Source organism: Larus michahellis, chromosome 2 (genome assembly GCF_964199755.1).
Source record: "Larus michahellis chromosome 2, bLarMic1.1, whole genome shotgun sequence".
NCBI lineage: Eukaryota > Metazoa > Chordata > Aves > Charadriiformes > Laridae > Larus > Larus michahellis.
In genome coordinates this window covers 54075430-54097449 of record NC_133897.1, presented here as the reverse complement: position 1 = coordinate 54097449, position 22020 = coordinate 54075430, and the positions used below count along the sequence as shown (strand labels likewise).

Here is a 22020-nt window from a genome sequence, read left to right as displayed (position 1 = left end):
TGTATGTACACAGAGGCATGGCTCCTACTGCTAGCCAGCCTTCTATAAGACACAACCATAAATAAAGCTGACCGGGGCAGAGTGGTAAATAAAGACTCAAACCTTTTGTCCGTATTACTATGACTAGACCAAATTTTTTTAGACGTTTAGACTTTTAGACATTGCACATCCTTGGATGCATGCCCATTTACTTGACTGGGGAGACTGGTCCATGGTTGGTAATATGATTTGGTGAGAGATACCACAAGATTTATCCATGAAAGAAATCTGTCCATACTCAATCTCTACCAGTGCCTCCTTCCTTACTTCATTTTTGTAGGAAAAATGAATGATTTGGGGGGAGTGTGGGTGTGGAGCAAATGGCCTCTGTGTGGCGACTAAAAGAGTATGTGTAGGAAATGCATTGTATATATTTTGGGAGGTGGGGGACAAGGTAGTGATCTTGTTAACCCAGTGACTAGTCTGCTTTAGATATCCATGAATACATGAGTCCAAAATTCTCTCACACTCTCTCTAAAGAGAAAAGTGGTAACAGAGAACTCTTTTAGTATTTAATTTCTTACAAGACTGCCAGGAAGCTCTTTGAATAGTTCTGTCTGTTTTTAGCACCTGATATTTGAAGCTGTAGCTGGGGCATTGAGTTCAAATACAACTTGAACTATTTTCAAAGGCTTATCCAGCCTTACAACATAACACAGTCATTGCTCCAAAACCTCTTTCATTAAATCAGCCTGTCTTTCTCCCAATTAGGGTAAAATCCTGAACAGAAAAGGATGCTGTCCTATTTGCACTGAAAGTAAGTTCTTTCTTCACATTCTTTACATTCTTTTTTTTTTTTTATTTCAGAGAAAATAAATATAGTAGAAGTATGTTTACTTTTCTGTCTTCTTTTTAGAGGTGGATAAAGGGCAGGTGATTATTGCTGACCACAGATTTTGCCTCCTCTAAATCTGTAAATTTAAAATAAAATGCCTGGGTGTTTTATTTTTATTTTATTTCATTTTTTCCAAATGACACCATTTTTGTCAAATCTGAGGTGCTGCTTCTTGAAGGATATAGTTGGCCTGTGAAATGTGTAGGTAATAAGCAAAATAAGCAAATGAATAGAGTTGTAACTTTTAGAACTGTGTACCTTTTATATCCGTAAATAATGTCCCAGCTATGTGTATATATAATCTAACACCTTTGCAGATGACTTGTGAGAATTAAAAAAGGTGTGCAGAAATCTGAGACAGTGTGGGGCAGCAGTGGAAAGTACAATAGAAAGCTATCCTTCTGTCTGTATGAAGTTTAGCTCGACCATCACCTTTTTATCCCTTTACTTTTCACTTCAGGAATGATCATCTTACGATATCACTTGTGTTCTCTCCTAGTCAGCAAAGCACTTACTTACACAAATACTTATGTTTAAGCCTGTCCGATTTAAGTCAACAGGGAGACCTGTCTTCACTGAAGTGAACAGGATACAACGCATTTCCTTCAGGACATGTTTAAGTATTTTACCAAATAGGGGCAGACTGCTTTTAGGGGGTTTTTGATTTCTAGGAAGACTTCTGAAAGAAGGAACAAGTTTTTAAGGAGAGTGTTTCCTATTCTTTTGTCTAAAAGCAAATTGATTTTGCTGATCAACTCAGTTCTGACTGCTCTTGGATTGCACAAATTCCATATGCTAAATACCTGTTTTTCCACTCTGCAGCTCAATTATTTTGAAACATGGAACTTGTGATAAAATAAATCTAGTTTGCAAGTCTTCTGTATCACGTCGAAATTAAATACAAGTGGGAACCTCAGAAACACTTGAAATAATACTGAGCAGAGGGAGAAATGAAAGAGGATTCAACTGACCAGCAGTTAGTTTCATGTTAGCTCAGTTTCAAGGGAGAAAAAATTTGCATAGACCTCTGCTCAAACATGACATGTCATTAGTGTCATGAATTTATTGATCTCTATCTTGCCTCTGTTCTTATGCTTCAGTCTCATTTAACCTTTCTCATGTGTTCTTTTGTAACATGAGAGAGGGAGGAAAATAATAGGGTGAGCCATTTCCCCAAAGCACTGGAGACCTTCTACTGGAAAGGGTTAAAAAGAAGACAGTACAGTGACTCCTTCAGAAATGCTGCCAGAGAATGATGACTTTTGATAATTGTTTCATGGGAGAAGGAAGCAAAAATTAGATATCTTCAAAGTAAAAGTAACTCATCTAGGAACTGTATTACCTAAAAAGTCAGAACTTGTTAATGATAGGGAATGGTCATGACTATAAGACATGTGAAATTAAGAGCAGACCATTGTTGCTTGTCCTCCTGCCATGCAGGTCTGTAAAGAGCCTGTCTCCATCTTCCCAGCAACCTTCTTCTAGGTACTAGCAGATGGCTCTTAGGTCTCCCCAAAGCTTATTACCTTAGCCTCTTATTATGGGTCCTGTCTGCAGCTCACTGGCTGTAAGTGCTCATTGTACACGAAGCTGAGAGGCTTGTTGCACTGTCCTGCAGTGGCATGCTCTTCCTGCACATGAAACAGAGGGGACCTTTTTTGGAGAGGTGTCTCAATACAGACCCATTTAGTATTTGGAGGAGAGATGATACTGAGCTGATTCTAAGCTTTTGTAATTAAAGACTGTTCCCAGCTTTTATCAGGTAATGCAATCAAAACCCTTAAATATCCAGTGTCACACGGTAATGGTAGCCATTAGTGTTTTAACAGTTGCTGTTTGCAAGGAACTAATTCCACCTTTGCCCCAGAAGTGCTGTCAATCCCATCATGACATAAGACAGGCAAAAGGCAAATTCATAAGGATTTCAGTGATGATGACTATCTTAGATAGTAATTAGAAAATTTGCCAATTCAGCCAATTTCTGATGAGACGAGATAAGATGTACATGCACAGCCCTTTCCCTCACCCACCCACTCATGTTGGTTCTCTCTCCACATATTAACACACCAGACATTTCTGGCGGTCCAGCAGATATTAATTTTCCAAAGTAAAAACAACATAGGAGGTACAAGAACATACTGTACACAGCAGAGCTTTGAGTACGGTTTAAATGCAGCCAATTTCTATGAAGTGGGTCAAAATCAGTCACGTTGTTAAAGGATACACTTTAAACTGAAAAAAAAAATCAAAGGATTATTTTTCGAAGCAGTTTGTTGCAGGGAGAAAAAGCACCTCGTCTCCTAAAGAGCTGGAGAGTCTCTTTTGTCTACTCTTGCTGAAGTTAACTATGGTTAGTTTTGGCATGTTGCTGTTTTAAGCTCCATGGCTGGTGTACAGTTATCACTAATTAAACACAGTGGTCATACCAGTGGAAAATTCAACAGTTTAGTTTATCCTGCTGTAAAAATGTAATGAAATGTACTCTTTTGGGCTTGATTTAGAAAAATCACCACTGACGTCAATTCCATAAATTAGTAATCCTATGTTAGACCAAGGTCATTTTCATATTAAAAAAAGAAAACACTAAACCTGAGTTCAAATAACATTAACAGACTGCTCTCAACTCCAGACAAAGATGGGAATTTGCAGGGGAGGTTAAATCTTTGTTCTTGACAAAGAAGAATTGATAGGCCTTGCTGAAATTGCAGCACGCAGTATGAAAGCTTCCTATGGCAACCATGTAGATGTATTTTAATCATGATCAATAATCCTAACACAGTCTTATCCAAGTCATTGTGAGACTTTATGGATGAAGTTTTTTCAAAGTGGACTGCAGTCATCTAGGTCTAGTAGTATACACATGATTAATTTTGCAGTGAAGGCCACTTTTGGGGCAGAAAATTTCATTCATCGCAAATCATTCTGCAGGTTTTTTAATTGACAAAATGACCAATGGAGCTAAACCAAAGTCAAAGGCATTTGGACACAGCCTTAGGAGTAAAAGGGCGGTACTTTCACCTAGTCCTGCATCCTTTTTACGTGTTTTTATAGATACACTGAAAAAAGTGCGGACTCTTCAAAGGAAAAAGCAAAAAGAAAAAAGGTGGAGTTATGCATTGCAGGTACCCATGAGAGCAGGGAGTGAGACTGAGGGACCACATAGGCCCTTGCTGCTCCTGTTTCTTGTGTTATTTTCTTGCCATGAAGAAATACATAAAACAAAAAGACTGCAACTGTTTATTCATACTGGAATGCTGTTCATGATTTACCTCCTCAGCCATTTCAGTCATGATGGTCTACTGTATAAATATGTATTTGGACAAATTGGAATAGCTATTTTATTTATGAAATAGACCATAAAGACTCCTGTGGAGTTTTTGACACCACACCTTGTAATGTGTATTATATCAAGCTGCACTATGCAGCAGTTATGAGGAAAGTACTCTATGGCTATGCATTTTTTACAGAAAAGCTAATGAAATTCTATTATGCGTGTTCTGTAGCTAGTTTTCAAAAGTTAATAATGTGTTCTGTTTGATTTAGGGCTTAATTCAGCATATGGGCTAATTGCATTCAAAGTTTCATTTTATTTTTAAAAAGCTGAGATCTTTTTGAATTATAGATGTGCAACCAGAACACCCTTAACTGGTAAACTTGTATTTTTTCCTCCCTCTCCTTACTTAGAAAGTGTCCAAACCAATTTTAGTTATAATTTAAAGTATATTTTTCTTGGCCACTCTTAACTAGCTACAAGCCCAGAAGAGTGTGACCAGACATCTGGACATCTTGGACTTCAATTGACTGCTCTGATCTCCTGAAAAAATAAAACAAGCTATTCCATGAGCACCAGAGCTAACAGAGCCTGGTTTCCTACGGATTTGTGTCCCATTTCCTTTATATCCCAACAAATAATAAACCCAGCTAGAGACAATATATCCTGTGGCTGCTTTGGAGCTACAAGTGTGCTAATTGCGCAGCCAATATGCTCATGCTCTCCGGCTGGTCAGGATGTGTGTGCTGACTGTCTGTCTGGCCTCCACCGAGCAGTATATATATCTCACCTTTCTAGAAGGGCTAAATGCTGTCTGGGGAAGGGGGCATTGTGTGGAAGGCAGAAAGGTACTTTTTGGCAACCACTTATTTCAATAAGTGGTTCTTACCCTTACTCAGCATAGTACTTACTAGAAATGAGTTGTCTTTCAGACTTTTATCCCTCCATGTTGACCAAAACAGGTCAGAATTTCATCAACTTTTTTTTTTTTTTTTCCGTATGAGAGTACATTAAAACTCAGGGAATGCTAAAATGTTCTTCTTCTTGCTGTTGCTTTTTCAGCTTCCTTTTTTGTACAGATACGTGTGTTTTCAAAAACGGTGCTTCTTGCCCACAGTTACCTTCCTCGTTACCTTTTCTAATGAAAGTCAGTATTTCATTTGAATTGGGCGCATGATTTGTAAATGCAAGGAAAGTATGCCAAGAGTTCTATAGTATTCACTTTAGCACTTAAATACTATTATTATTAGTTTGCAAGTAAGCTGTAGAGCCTTAGGTGGGAGCTGAGAAAACTGCATGAATCACACATGTAGTTTAAGATTGTCAAATGTAAAAGCGTGAAGTCCATATTTAGTTGCTTAAAAAACAAATGTGAAAACTGCTGAGCTCCCAGAAGCTTTACAAAAGCCAGAAGTTTTGAATACTGAATTGGGAGCCTAAATGCAGGATTTCCAAAAGAGGTTTCTAAGTGTTTGCAGCCAGGTCCCAATAATGTTTAATCAGAGCTGAGTGCCTAAGGCACTTTGAAAATAACAGCCTCCTGAACGAACATAGCTCTGGGGCCCTCCTTTGGAAAGCCTGTGTTTTTCAGGGACAGAGAGGGAACGGGTATATTTGCCTTCATGTGCATGTGTAAATGAGCAAAAGATGACATCAAAAATCGTGAATGACAGGTTCAAAACAAGCAAGAAGCGGTGGTTCTGCATGCACTTTGGCTAAGGATGTGGTGGATGCTAAAATCATTTTAGAGTTCAAGGGGAGACTGGAAAAATTCACAGAAAAGAAGTCTATCAAAGGTTACTAAATAAAGAGAAACCATGTCTAGCTCAGAAAGTCCCTAAGCTGAAGATAGGTGGGAGGCTGGTGGAGTCTTAGACGGAAGTATTCTATATAATTGCCATTTTCTAACCATGCCCCAGACAGCTCATAGAGACAAGGAGTGTCCACAGTAAGCTGGGAACAATTTACTGTAGGAAAAAAAGGGAAGGGTCTTTACCCATGACCCTATGCCTTGTTAGCACAAACTACCAAAATTCATACTCCAGTGTTGGGGAACGTAGCTTTGGTGGTGCAGCAACACCTCTCCGTCTGCTATGTCCCAACAGAGAAGCAAGTCACGCATGATCCGAACTAGAGAACTGGTGGTTCCAGTAGGTTTCAAAAACAGCCAAGCAGAAAGACTCATTTGTTTCAGAAGGGGAAAAAAAAGAAAAAAAAAAAAAAAAAAAAAAAAAAAGAGGCAAACTGTAAAACATGACTGAAAGTCTCCCAACAGGAAATAAACAACCCCAAACCTAAAAATGGCAGGAACTCTTTTCATGTTGCCTGTCTTTTGCAGTCTCGTTACACCCAGTATTTAAGGTTTATTTCTAGGCCAATCAGTTCCTCTTACTGGCAGTGCCTGAGTTATCACTCACACTCTTGCAGGGTGTAGATTTTTTTTTTAAAAGCCACAATTTTAGCAAACCTTTCAAGAATGTTTTACACAGTGATATCAGAGAATCAATTATTCAGGCTGTTTTTAGGTAGATTTTCCCTCCCCCATTTCCTTGGTTATTAAAGAAAACAGTGAAATTTGGATCAGACATTCAGCTATCCAGTCCAAAATACATTCTCTTTTATTTTAACTGCACTGCATCAAGTTGACATATGACGTGACACGATGTAACATAACATAAACCAACATTACTGTGTATAACACGTTAGAAATTAAAAATAAATATTTCCTTTGGATCCCATTGGTACTATCAATTTTACTTGCACATCTCTAAATTACGGTTGTTCCTCTCATGTCTTGCTTCTTAGTCACTTGCTTAGGTGAAGAACCAGCTTACCTCTCCTAGTACGTTAGGTAATAACATGTATAACATCTCCACATTCTTAGCCTCTAAAAATGCAGACAAAATCCAGTTCTCCTCTGAAATCTTCGCTGATATTTGCGCTGATTTTTTGTTGATAGTTTCCTTGTTTTCATAAAAGTTGTTAGTACGTTTAAAGAAAAATTAAAGCCCAAGAAAATGAAACAGAATCTGAGCAGGTAATGTATCTTAATATTCATCGTGCAGATAATTACATAAGTACATAAGGAATTCAGAAACAAGTTGGTATGATTTAGTAACAGTAAAGTCAGCTGATCTCCATCTAAAATTTATGGATTTTTTTCCCATTGGTAAAAATTATGTTGGTGATTAAAAACTGTATGGTTCCTGCTAATTTATTGAGAATCAATTAATCTCTTTATAGACTTTGGAAAGCATTTCTTGATATCCTCATTGGTATTAATGAGGAAAATGAGACTCACAGAAGTGCACATTTTTAAAAGCATTCTCTTATCTAAGCGTCTTGGTTTTCAGGATCTGCTTAAAGTCCTTTGGGCCTGATTTGCAGAGGTTTTGGTCAAATGTGCTTCATTTTGACTTCTAATGGAGCTGTCAATAGAGAAATTGAAACTTTTGGTCCCTATTTGCCAGACGTAGTAAAGAGGCATAATAATGATGCCAAGACTAGTTACTGGCTTAGCTAAAGCAGCATGCGTGTCTCAAGTTAGGGGTAAAGTACAAATGTCCCAGGTACCAGCTCTGTGATGGCACTGTGCCGTGCGGTGAGGGAGACTTTAGGAAGACTTTACTCACGGCGAGGACAGACGAGCACTGCTAAAGGTTGCCAGAGGCAGCCGTGGAGTTGCTGTTACCACTGCTCTTTAAGAGCAGGTTAGAAAAATATCTGTCAGGAATAACATAGGCACAGGTGATTCTGCATTGCAGCTGGAGAAGGAAAAGGTAATGTCTCCTGGGGTCCCCTTCAGCCCCATTTTCTGTGCTTTTTAACTACACCTAGAAAAATGCCAGAAAGGTTATAGCTGTTTTAGCATAGGACTATGCCCAGGCTGAAAAACCCTGCTGGGAAAGGTGTGTTGCATAATCAGAGCTTCATTGCACTCCACTGAAGGAACTCCCTGCCTTTTCTCCATGACATCCATATCTCTTTCTTTTTTGTGGGTTTGAATTTGCCCTTTTTAGCTGCTTTTTCAGGCGGGACATTGTTAGTTGGATAATTTATTTTTTTTAGTGAATAAATTGTATTCCCTGTTACTCTCCCCTCCTTTGTTGGTGGGTTTTTGTTGGGGTGTTTTTTTTTTTTCTTTGGTTGATGCTGTTCACAGCTCTCTGATTCCTGAGTCAAATTCTGTTACTCCACCAAGCCTTCCATCTAAACCAGGCGTCATCTTTCAAAAGCGGCCTCAGCCCATGGGTACCCAGCTGGCAGTCACAGCGTGCATTTCTCTGCCTCGAGACTCTTTCTTCCAGGAACAGCAGCAACGAGCTGTGGTTAGGACCAATTGTTATGCCAGAAGGCTGCAATGCAAATAAATTTGCTGGTCTCTTTGATTGCAAGGCAATTCAATCAATTGTTGGGTAACTGCAGGGTAACTCAGCATCATTGACAAGAGCGTGGAAATGTTCTGCCTATGAGCTGCAACTTCTCTGACCAGCGTATGGCTGCAAACATCAATAAGAACTCTCCCTCCATTTGTAATGATGCAAATGATTGGTAGAGATACGATACCCTTAGGCAGTCATTGCATCATGCTATTCAAGTACTACGGGCTTTTAGTGGATAGCATGATAACAATAACTGCTACAAGTCAGTTGTGTATCGACAAGATATATGATAGTTTGTAACATTAAATAAAGATGCTGGTTCTACAGATAATTGAGGAAAAAAAACATAGATGTATCTAGTTTATAAATGTACAATATTTATAAGTGTGTCTATGTAAAATACGGACAGAATCAGGTCCTGCTGAAGTGGTCTGATGGCTTTTAATTTCAGGGGATCACCCCTGCCTAACTGGGGACATGAAAATTAGTCTCAAAAATATCCATGTGATGTTTTGAATTCTGCTTCGGTTAGTGGATTAGTCCCACAACACAACTTAAGGGTGGGAGTTCATCCCAGGGGAATTTAACTGTCTGAGAGAGGAATGTCTATAGCTGTAGTACTTTTTTGTGCTCCCAAAGCTGGCAGCAGAGAGGCAGGTGCCTCCAGAGGGTAATTCGCTATGTATTAAAAGAGATGTCTAAAACTAGATGAGATGAAAGACTTTCTAGTCATGTCTGTTTCTCTCTGACAGTGAGAGGGAGACTGGATGAAATGCTTAGACTAGGCATTTCATCTTTGGAAAGCTGAAGCTAGGTGGGAAGGCTCCCATCACACATCTCCAGAGACCTGTGGGCTCTGCAAGCCCAGGGCTCTGACTGCTCTGATATCATGATTGGGCCTCGTAATTTCTGGAAATGAAATAATTTGAACAATTTCACAGGCATTGTAATAACCTAAACTGTTTAGGTGGCACGTTGTGTTTAATGGACAAACACATACGTTGGGAGATGTGTCTTTGGTTCCTAGCTACAGGTTAGCCTTCCTATGCTGCCCCAAGGATCGATTGGCCTTGGTTCGTTCCCACCTGCTTTGGGAAAGACTTCTACAAAAGCCATGAAGCTTCTGTTTCTGAAAAATACATATTCCTAGTGGGATCAGCTAAATCTGCCCTGTAGGGCAGACAGATTAGGTGAGAGTGGTGTCCTCTAAATTCTTATCAACTGTTTTTTTCAGACGTTGATTGATCCTGATATGGCGCTTTTGTTTCTCACTCACCTGCAGAGCCTGGAGTTTGCACTGTATTTGGAGACCCTCACTACAACACTTTTGATGGACGGACATTTAACTTTCAGGGAACATGTCAATACGTTTTGACGAAAGACTGCTCCTCCTCTGCCTCGCCCTTCCAGGTGCTGGTAAAAAACGATGCCCGTCGGACCCGTTCTTTCTCCTGGACAAAGTCAGTGGACCTTGTGTTGGGCAGAAACACTATCAGCCTCCAGCAGCACCTCACAGTGAAGTGGAATGGGAGCCGCATCTCACTACCTTGCGAGACACCACAATTTCAGATCGATTTGGATGGTTATTTGCTGAAAGTGACAACCAAAGCAGGTAGGAGAAGTGTCTATGTGTGTGTGTCTTCTCCCTGAAGAACTCAAGTGCAACATAAACAGCAGTTAGTAGAAAAGCATGACAGTGGTAATAAATGTGGTTATAACTCTTTAGAGATCTGAGGAACCCAAAGTGCTTTCAAAATCTCTGCAGCCCACAAGCAGACAGAGATCCCAGCTATGAGTTTGAAGTCTTCACAGAACATTTGCTAAGCTCTGCTTCATTCTGCAGCTGACAATTTACTGCCTTCATAGATGAATGTGCCATGATTTTCATTTCCAGTAACTTGAGTGGCTTATGCAGGGTCATTGTTTGATATTTACAGTTCTTAAATATGACATTCAATCTTTTTTCCCAGTTGTAGCAACATATCTTACAGTCTAAGTCAGCAATTATATAAAATCATAGTTATTAATGGCTGGAGGGAGTTTAAGTTGTCAAATTATGGAAACATTTCACTGGGGCTACCCAGCAAAATGGAGGTCCTGGTTTTAAAACCAAGGCCTAATTTGCTGTTCAGTGCCATCTTGTTGGACTTGCTTTGTGCTCAAGTAAGTTTGTCTGCAAGGAAGAGTCCACAGCACCAAAAGCAAAAGGAAATGAGAAACTTCAGAATCTGGTACCTCATTTGTAGAAATAGGGAAGGGAGATAGCAGACTCTCAGGTCTCTAGAGTCCTAGAAAATATATTAATTGTCAAAATGCTAAATGAGAGGACTTGCAATTGTTTTGATAAACTGTTCTGAAACTATAGTATCCTCGCATAGGTAAATATTGAAGGGAAGTTTAAAACTTTCTCATTAGCATGTGTTAGGTACTACTGTTGTCCTGAGAGACTTCACTTACACAGTGAAGTACTGTTTCAGTGAGAATACTGTTTACTGTTAATTCAATTAAATACCATGTGAAAGCAGTGAAACCAGTCTTTCTTATGGAGTGATATGGTCACAGGCGTGACGCGTAGTCATACTCATTATCTAGCACCATTTTTTTTCAAGGGGGACACTAGCAGCCACTGTTGAGCTAAGAATTTAGACACCTGTTCATATAGCCCCTGGAAATGTAAGTCTGCATAATGTGGATCCCAGCTCTGGGTTCATTCCTCAAAGTGGCAATGCAGATTTTTGTGGCTGTCTGTAAAATGCACACAAGTTGACCATTATTCACAACTTCTAATTAAAAGCATCTTGAGGGTTTCTCTTTGCAGCCAGCTGAACGCTATGAATTCTGGCGATGTGGATTTCATTAGCCAACCACAGGCAAAGGAAAGGTTTTCAATCGAAGATGAATGACAGCTAATCCTGCTGCTATTCCATTTGTCTCTGGTGCAAGCCTAATAAATGACTACACACATCCTTGTCCATGTGTTGGCAGAGGGAGTGCAAACATGGCATATGACAACATACCAAACAGTGTGTAATCACTGCAAATTATAGCCTAAATAATTCCTCCCCTTAACAGAGCAGGATCAGGTTTCTCTTGCTGAACACAGCATGACGGGCCAAGTCCTGCTTTCCTTAGCACATTAAGGCCTGGAAAGCAGCAGAACGGCATGGCTCCATTTTGCTGGGAGAGGACAAACAGCAGAGAGGCTGTAGAGAGGAGGAATGTGCTGAGTAGAACTGGTTTAAAGATAAAATTTTTGTTCCACAGGAAATTCTCAGTGCTGGAGGAGAAAATTGAACAATTTTCTCTGTTTCAGAATGAAACATGGATTTTTTTAAAAAATGTGTGCTTTCCCAGTGTAGGGTGAAAAAAGAGGGGGAGGGAGGCAGTAATGAAAAATAAGCTGAACCACTGAACTAGAAGCAAAATTCAAAGTAAAATTGGGCTGGGAAATGCAGGGTCTGGCGCTTACAGCTCAGTCAGCATTCCCACGGCTTTTGGTTTTCCTTTTGCAGAGGTGGGAGCTGAGCCCTGGAAAAAACAGGGGAGCCCAAAGCTTCAGGAAGCCTTGTGGTCCCTGGCTACAGGGCAATCTGCATGGCAGGGCTGTCCTGGAGTTGCATACCCTGAGAGTCCAGGCTTCCAGGCAGCCCACCAGGCGAGCTGGCAGGAAACCAGCTTGGAGCCTTGCCTGTGCTGTGTTGGAAGTTCATTGAATCTGATATGCCTCCCTGAAGAATTTCAGTTCTGATGAATTGGCATTTTCCAGTGAAAACCTGTTTTGTTGCTAAATTCCTCACCAGCTGTAACCCTGGATGCCATGCAGCAGCAATTCTGGCACCCTGCCCTTGCAGGTAGTTCTTCGTGGGTGTGGTTGGGATGGTGTTGAGTCCTTTTCTAAAATTTGTATGTTAAAAAGACAAGAGAGCAGAGGGGCACAGGACTGGTCTTGCCTATCTGTCCCTCTAGTGCAGGAGCGTTTTTTTGTTCTTGCTGTTTCTGTGCTGATCTTTTGCATGAAGCCACTTTGCTGAGGTTTTCTGTACCACTTTGGCACTGAATCTTCAGGGAAGAGTGGTCTGCCAGTTCTCGAGGATGCCTTTACCGTGAAAAATCATGCAGAACAATTGATGGGAGTTCCCAGCATGGGGAACTCAGTGTGTGATGTGCATAAATCCAGAAGGACTTTTTTAAAGTGCAGTAGAACACATAGTGTGCCAAGCTAAGAAATCAAGCAACAAATTGGTTAAGTATCCTTCAAAGAAAGGGGAAAATTGGAAACTCCTAAAAAGTAACTCAGAGAATATTGCTTTTCTGCACATCCCCAGATGGGACAGATGCTGCATCCTTTGGCTTCACATATCTTGGATTCTGATCCTTGTCCAAATGAATGGGAAACTCATCCATTTTGAGGGGGAAGGAAAGGGGGGTATAGGCACCAAGAAACTCTTCCAAACAATTTCTGTCTGCCAAGGACACCAATTCAAACATTGCTCTGTAGCATAATCCTGTCTGTCACAGCTCTTGTTGGTTTACAGAGACCAACTGAATTTTCTGCTTGTGAACAAATAAAACAGCACACACTGCACAGTGCAATCAGGCTCTGACAAAATTATTGTGTGTAGGAGTAAATACCCTTCCTTATTACCCCAAAAGGGAATAAGCTCCATTATGGACAGAAACCTTTAGGCTACTCATCAAAGAAAGAAATTATCCTTCCATCTGAACAATTACAGCAGAATATAGTCTAATTGAACAATAACCAGCTAGAGAAAAGTACATCCTTTTGTGGTAGTTAAACTGTGAGTCTCTTGAATCAAATCCAGTAATCAAAGCAGGAATCTCCAGATTTAAAAATGTGCATTTTTGTATGCTGAGATGAAAAGTCATAATTCTGTTATTTTTTGTCTGCATACCTAGAGTTCACAGAGCAACATGTAACAAGTAGATTAACTCTCACAAAGGACACACAAATATTCAGGATAATTTTAGAGTTAACCTTTCGTAATGAATTTTGCGTGGTTTCACTGGAAGTCAGTAAGTCTTAGCTTAAGAAAAAAAGTTGTAAGAGGAAAATTGATAGAATCATTAGCCAGTCTTTTGCGGCTGTCCTTAAAGTCAGCAGCTTCTGAGGGAGCTTGTTTGGGGAAGCAGCTGAACACCGCCTTAAAAACTGGAGTTATTTTCTGAAGAAAACTGTCTGAGAATTTGGATCTTGATGCTTCAAGCTTTGAGAAAGTTTATATGATTCTCAAGTCCGAAGAAATCTTAGTTTATAAGTTAATGGCAAGGTTTTTCTAAATGCCAGTGCGGCAGTATTAATCTGGTGTCTGCAAATCAAGCTGTGTTTTGTTTTGTTCAGCGTTGTCAGAAGCAAAGACAGCTGGAATTTGAATTTGTCCAGCAATGATAATGTATGAAGCAGCTTAAACAGCAGCTTTCCTCCTTGCCACTGTGCTGGCCTCGTTAACGATTGTAGTCTTGCACAATTTCTCAGTTGGCTGGGTGTAAAGTGCCTTTGGAGGAGGACACAGTGGCCCTGTCCATGCTGGGTTTACTAGATAATTTGAAACTGCTTTCAGGCATAGTCAGCTCAGGATATATTTGTGCTATCAGTGCTAATCTATAGTGATAAGAAAAGATGATGCAATAGACTGTAGTGGCCGGTGATGCAGAATTATCTGCACAACCTTCCTGGGTAAACCGTTCCTCAAACTCTTGGTGACACGGTATAAACCACGGAAGTGTCAGGACAGTACGTACCGATGGCAAAGGACCCCTTCTATAGCCATAATTGCTGTTTGAGCCTCACCCTGTTTCTCTGTGGCGTGGGTAGGAATTGTCATAAGAGACAATAGGATGTGTTGCTAAAGGAAGGGTTCCAGCTTTGAACTGAGTCACTGGTATGTTAATTACTTACATGAGGATAGGGCAGGATTTGGATCACATAGTGACAAGCACTGATTTACAAGAGGAAAGGGTGGTGCTAAGCCAGCCCACACAGCAAATGTAGAAAGCTGGAGGGAAGCCCTAGTCCTGCACTGCGGAGTGATGCTGTTTGGTATTCTTGGCCAGGCAGGGAGAAGAGGGTAAAATCTGGATTATCCTGTTTAAAAGCTGGTTCCTGTATTTATCCTTAACTAATTGCCGCACACAGGTACTTTATGGGAATAAATTAACATCAGCAAAATGATTTATCTACAGATGGAGGGTTACTGCAGAGATGTGAAGTAGTAGCATTCATTAAACATTGGAAATAATTAAAAGAAAGGCCATTTTTGGGTAGAAGTTAAGCAGCAGTAATTCTTGGTGTTATTTTTATCCCATATGATACCAAAATTGCTTTCCCTTAAGAGATACGTATTTACTCCTCAAAGGATGGAATTAATTTAATTTCCAATCACCCAGGTGAAAACTAGAAGTTTAGTCTCCACCTGATCTCTAGGCCCTCTAGAGTATCACTGGAAACAGAGAGGCATTCAGAAGCTAGTTTATTCCCTCTGCATTAGACACCCATATTGTGACCCAGAGCTGCCTATTTCTCTGTATCAAAGAGAGGGCCCAGACAGCTGATGTAAGCTAAACACCTAGCTTTTAGATGGGTACAGACAGATAAAATGTATTTCACCCACAGAAAGTAATTTTGATTTTGATGTACTACAAGTGCAAAACCTTACTGTAAAAGAGATGGTAGCAGAGCACTTACATCCCAGCCACTAGATGAAGGTTAGATGTTTACCATCATTCTTCAGTGTTGCTGATTTATGAAGACAACTTCAGAAGGCTGGTTATTAATGCCTTTCGAGTGAACACTTTGAATCCAGTTCAGAATGCCTTCTTACACCAATTTTACCCATCTGACATCTCTTTATGGCCATCTTTTTAACTCTCTCTACCCACACAAAATAAGGTACTTGTATTGGAACAGCTGTATTCACCAAAATGAGTGATCAGTGTCAGCTTTGCGGGCAAGAAAAGGATGTTTTCCATATGGTGGTCACTGGCGGGGTCTCATGGGGCACGGGCACCTTTGTATGCCCATGACCTGTGCAATGGGTGACAATGGCTGAATATCTGGGCCCCCTGTGAAATCAGCTAGAAATTTGCCCTAGCCAATTCAGTTCGCAGAATTTTGCAAGAGCTCTCTTTCAATGTTGAAAGTAGTTCTGCCTTGGCTCCAGATTTTTTAGGATAACCCCATTCATTAGCAAGGAAGAATAAAAATAAACAGAGACAGGCACAAGTGTATTGTAATTGACTGTGATTTAAGAAACACTACACTTGCCAGAGGCACTTACTACTGGGAGGTATATAGAAATCTAACAACATTATCAGAAGGAAGCCAATGGCTTTGTTTAGGTTCCCATGAACACTGTTTCACAAACATAAGGCATGGTTTGTTATCCTCAATTTCTTCTTTTTTTTTTTTTTGTTTGTGTGTTTTGTCTCATCTCTTTATTAGGCTTGGAAATTTCATGGGATGGAGACAGTTTTGTGGAAGTCATGGCTGCACCGCATCTGAAAGGCAAACTCTGTGGTCTGTGTGGCAATTACAACGGGCACAAGCGAGATGACCTGATTGGGGGGGACGGGAATTTTAAGTTTGATGTGGATGACTTCGCCGAATCTTGGCGTGTGGAGTCCAACGAGTTCTGCAGCCGCCCACAGCGAAAACCAGTGCCCGAGCTGTGTCATGGGACAGTGAGGGTGAAACTCCGAGCTCACCGGGAATGCCAGAAACTCAAAGCGTGGGAGTTTCAGAGCTGTCATTCAACGGTGGACTATACCACATTTTACCGGTAAGTGTGGCTTGTTGCGGAGGGAGATAGTAAGTTACTGTGTGAGGAGAAAAACCACACAGTTGGCCCAATTTCAGTAGCTTTTGAGCACATGCTTTGAGCTGCTTTTGCTAAGAATTAGTATAGAGGCTTGGAGTTACATTATGACAAGTTTTTCTGAGTCAGGAATCAGAAGAAGATGATCCTGAGCTAATAAAAGACCCGAGCAGCCAACAGTGAGAAAGGCAGGCAGGCTTGTGATCACCTAGAGAAAAAGTACTTTTGGAGCCTTCAAAACATTTTGGTAAGCTCTTTATGGTTTCAAAGTCAGCTGTAAAGTTGAGGCTGACTTTAATTGCTATTGCTTGTGGTCCAGAGAAGTGTGTCTTCCCAGGAGCATTTTGGAAATGACTTTATTAAAGCAGGGATATTAAATATTACTAGTGCCTCTTGGATGGTGTAGTTTGTGGGTTGAGAGTTTGAACGGAGAGAATTAACAAAAAGCTCGGTATATGCCCATCCTGCCCTGGGAGCAAAGGGAGACAGATGAGGATCTAGAAGCCTTGTCTGAGTAAATTATTCAAGTTTTTTTTATCTTTAAAATGCTTCCAGTCTAAACCGCAGAGACATCATTTCTGGTTTTTAATTGGCATGAGTTTATTTGCCCCTTATTCAGTAAATAAAATTGGCTTTTCTTTTGACTGCCTGACATAAAAGATAAAAGCAACCCGAATCACAGTTGCATGATGGCGGATGGAGCTGCCTGATCTCTGCGCTCCCAGCTTTCCCCACTTGAGCACATCTGCTGAACTATTGGGCTTATTAGGAAAAGCTTTCTAAAATGACTCCATTTCCCTTATGAATTGCCTTTCCTCTTCTTTTATAATGAGACAGAAAGACTTTTATCTACCCCAGCAGAATGTGTCTGTGACTGGGAAATGCTAGAAGATGACACACAGTTTGGCTTGTAGTCTATGTGCTTCTGCATTTAGTTTGCTATAGTGTATCCCTGTGCTAGGAGCCTGGCAAAGAGTGAAGACTATATTGTGTGCAGGTTATAATACTTTATCTTTTCCAATGGCTGGAGGCACAGCAGAAAGCACTAGAGATGCTAAAACACACACACGGTCTGTTGAATGCATTTCAGCAACATTCCCATCTCACTTCCATCGTCCTCTAAAGGTAAGTGATGACAATGCAAATGGAAAACAGGCACAGAAAGATTTGTTTCAGTTTGCAGTGGATTTTTTGTTCCTTTTTTATAGTAGCTCATGATTAATTTAGTGCAATACACTTCCTGACACCACAGAGGAAAATGATTTATATTTTGGCTACAGCAGCCAGAAAAAAAATCTTTACATGCTTGCACACAAGAATTACCATAGAGCATTTCTGGTCTTTTAAAATGATGTCTTCTATTTGTCTGGGAAAGACAATGAAATCAAGCAAGTATTTAATTTGTTTATGTGCTTTTGTAGAAAAATCTATTTTTCCCCTAAGGAAACTTTATGTTGAAATGACCATCATATTCTTTCAGAAGTAACTGTTCATTTGCTCCCACTTAGATGTTGCCAGCTGTTAGAATGCACAGTTCCCAATACAGGACTCAAGGATAATATATAAATTAAAATAAAATAATAATATTTAGTAGAATGCTACTTCTTGTTAGAAAATGACAAGTTGTCATTTGCAACATTGCAAAAGTTGTAGCAAACAATTTATTCAATGACCATGGCCATTTTTCATACTAGGAAATTCCTGCAAGGAGGTAATGATTATGGGACACTCGTTCAAGAAAGTTCAAGTCTGACATAAATCTTTGTGTATATAAATATGTGTGTGTATATAAGTATAAATATGAGTACGTAAGAGATTTGCATTTTTCATGAGTGTTTTTCAAAGAACCCATTGCTGGTGATGTACTTTTGCAGAAAATTTAAATTACCATTAAAAGAAATTTAAATCAACATTTACAGATTTTTACTGAGTTGTTTTAGAAAAGCATATTTAGTCAATGCTTTCTAATTTCAGGCTAGGTATATCTAAAATATTTACAATTCTGCTTTTCTGACTATAAACAAGCTCCTAGCAGTAAGAGAAGAGAAGAGGCAGAATGGTAGGGTCAGGTTCTTTCATTTTTCTGTTCATCTCCTCTTTGAATGGAATAGTTTGTCAGTTTTTACCCTCCAACATTACATATTCTGGAATTTTTCTGTTTGGAATACTGCATTCTCAAGAGTTAACCTTTCTTGGTCACTCTTGCCTATATTATCAACATTGCCTCATTTTCATTATGCTGCTCTGGTAGTGACCTGCTGTTAATAAGAATTCTCAGAAATAGAAATAAACTCAGCAGGAACATTACAAATTAGGGTGTGTTTTCTCCAAATACCAAAAAAGGCAGTGAACAATGCATTGCAAACATTTGTCTGACATTGTGTTACCGAGGAGATTTCTGTGAAGAGGTCTCAAATTCATTTTAAGTCTCATTCTTTTTAGAGCTGTAGTTTCTCCTTTTGTTAGCCATCCAAAAAACATATACAGCAAGATTGTCGTGATTGTTAGGTGAAAAGGATATGGTTAATGTTTTAAAGAGTAGAGATCTAGCTGCGTGGTTGTGGGGTGAAGAACAGTTAACTCCTGAGCTCAACCTTGATAAATCTGTGACACCTTAGGAGAAATGGTTGTGCACCTTGCCCTTAACCCTATTTTTGATGTTGTGAACTTTGGTGACTTGTGTTTCTCTGCAAAGCGCGTGGTAGAAGAAAGCACAATGTAAGTGCACGAGAAAGGATTTTGAAATACTCCAGACTGCAAACTAACGATTTTAGCATCTGATTTTACACCACTCTTTTAATTCTTTGTTTTGTAGCTAGACACATTTTATGGGCTTTTAATTGCGGTTTGTTTTGTTTAGTTTTGAGTTGGTATTTTTTGTTTGTCTTTAATGCATTGCTAGTTGTTCAGTACTCATGAGTAACACTAAAAATAACCCTTAGGGTTGAACTTTATGGAGGCAAGTTCTTTAAGCAGGGAAATAATTTTGAATTTCCAGGAGATTTTAGTAAAGCCTGGGTAAAGAAGAGATTAGCAGTGACAGTCATCACCATTGTCTATTTTGATATTTTAATATGGCTAAGCATCCTGGATTAGTCCTTGCCAAAAAAAGAAAAAGTTACCAAGGTTCTCAGCAGGTTTTTAGAGGGGATATTCGACCATGTATGCAGTAAAGCTTGCAGTCAGGCTTCTGAAGATGCTCTTGAGTATAAGCAGCAGTAAAAATAGGTGATACCACCTGAATTTCTCATGCTGCTGTTACCAGGAAAAGCTCTATCACATTATCAAGAACAATCACAGTACTGTTTAAGCTCTGGGATGAGGCTTTGGGGACTTGAGGAAGGAGAAGAGGACTTTCTCTGCTCATCAAGCCCTGCTCCATGGATGATCTCATCATGTATCTTTGAGATGTGCTGAAACAGGGGCCTGGATGTGGCTGCAGCCCCAGTGAGGCCAGGTGAGGAAGGTCCCCCGGTGTGCCCCCATGCCTGCTTTGCTTGGCTATGGCTGATGCCTCTCGAGAACCTCTTTGGGAGGCACAGGAGCAGGCAGCCCCAAAAGAGGTGCGGGGACTGCAGTGAGAGAGGCACAGCAACGCTGCTCGACACAGGGACAAGTTGGGCTGCAGGAGGCACCGTAATTGAAGGCACAGGACTCATATTCCTAGTAACACCTGCCCTCATTAGCATCCATGGCTTACTAGAAGGTTTTTTTTAATAGTTTGGTATCACGGACAGATTTGGAATGTGACATCAACGTGATATCAGTATATCACCCATCTCTAATACACCTACACGGCATCTGGTTTCATAAATGACGAGTTAGACATTGCTCAAGACTCTCACTACTGCCATAACTTTGGAAAAATATTCGATGTCTTGCTTTTGTCATGCAGTAAATTTCCCCATTTGAGATTGGGAAATTCGTGCTTCTAACTCTTGAGACAAGTCTTTTTATTGTTATTACTCTTCCTATTATTTTTTTTTGTTGTCGCTATTATTATTATTACATTTTTAACAGACAACAGCATACCAAATAATTAGTTACTCCTTTCTCTTTTGTAATTGTCCTAAGAGGTATGTTGTTTTCTCAAAGACTTGAATTTAATCTTATTCGGTATTTTATGGCAAACAGTAATTAACATAGTAATAGCCTCATTTGCTTGAGTCCGTTAATCAAATACATTCAGGAATTGCAAATCTACTTTATTGCAATTCTTTTCTTACATATTCCTTGTGATTCTGCTGACATTACTCCATCTTAGCTCTCAGTTAATCAGTTAATGAGTTTCTATTTTGGTTAACCAATTCACTTAATGCAGTTAACTACTGCAGTCTTGCAGTTTCTCTAAAAATTTCCACTTAACTAGAGAAAATATTATTGTTTAGAGTTAGAGTATAAATTGGAATGTTGTGTAGTCCATCAGCTCCCTGTTATTAAGTTTGACAGATATGCCATGAATGGCTGCAGAGAGCATGTGAGCCGTAGCATTGCTAAGTTAATTATGAGCTCTATTTGAAAAGATGGGCATCAAGGGTTTGTGGCTTTGAAGCAGAGGGTTTGAAGGTTTTTTTCCCCTTGTTAACAATGATGTCCTACAGCTGTAAAATTCATGTGGTTATGCCCCTATGTTCACTCAGCAGGATGGTGCAAAACAAATGTAGGCTGAAGAATGACTTCAGAAAAGCCCGTTTCAAGTATTAAAGGGGTGGGTGAAACTGGGAACTCTGGAGCCCTCTGTGTGCTGCCAAGGGTGCATATTGCAAAATTCTCCCAGCGAGGTTTTCTGGTCCTGGCTGTGCATGTGGGCACAGCACTCGCCTGTGCTGCTCCAGCTGAGGCCGGGCTGCTCCAGGGCTCGTCTGTGGTGTAACCGAAGGGCGGCTGTAGCTCTGACGGCTTAACAGGGTGGCTCCTGTCCCTGACATTGCTCCTGCTAGTGATGTTGGCTGGAAAAAAGGACCGATGGCATGAAGCCATGGCTGGTCCCCTTGCAGACCCGACACAGAGCAGGGGCTGTTGCTCGTGCTAAGGTAGGGATGTTCCAGTGCCTGTCAGACCGCTTGCCCAAAGCTGGCTGCGACTCTGGCTACTAGAAGCAGCGTAACCACAGCAGAGAGGAGCTCAGGATGAAACAATTTACTCTGCTTCTTGGTGAAATTGTCACTGAGCAGCTGTACGACCCAGGGAGCTTCTGGTTAGAAAGGAACTTAAAAATACTTGAAATAATAATTTAATTTTTTTTAAGCAAATCTGTACCAGGACTTGAGTTTCCTGTGAGCTAGATGCTCCACTTTTCAGTCTGCTCTGTTCAGTATCTTTGAGTCTTCCATCCATTTGAAGTTACCACTGGAGCTTCAGTTGCAATGTTAAGTGCTTAATAATTCAGGCTTTCGGTACAGAAATACTCTGCTTTATCTCATTCTACTTATGCAAGGTGATCCTTTGCAGATCTGCATCAGAGAAATGCGCGTAGGACTGAACCTAAATGCGTAGGCACTGGGAGAGTCAGTGTTCCCAACACTTAGCAGAGCACTGGAGCACTGGTGCTTGGGAACACATTCTCCACACATACCTAGCTGGGCTGCCTGCTGCCTTTACTTTATGCCACTACACAAATAGACGTTATTCCCCAAACTACTTCTAAATGTCAGCCTGTGC

The 22020-nt window shown here is 40.3% G+C and overlaps 1 protein-coding gene across 5 annotated transcripts in view; it reads left to right on the top strand.

The window, feature by feature from the left end:
• The window catches only part of BMPER (BMP binding endothelial regulator), a 156326-nt gene that overhangs the window by 89787 nt on the left and 44519 nt on the right, over positions 1-22020 (top strand). For 4 of the 5 annotated variants that reach the window (XM_074575473.1, XM_074575472.1, XM_074575470.1 and 1 more), the window contains 3 exons: positions 751-796; positions 9810-10139; positions 15987-16323. In XM_074575473.1, the coding sequence (XP_074431574.1) occupies positions 751-796; positions 9810-10139; positions 15987-16323 (713 nt within the window). The remainder of the gene's footprint in view (positions 1-750; positions 797-9809; positions 10140-15986; positions 16324-22020) is intronic. The other variant, XM_074575474.1, reaches the window with a different exon arrangement.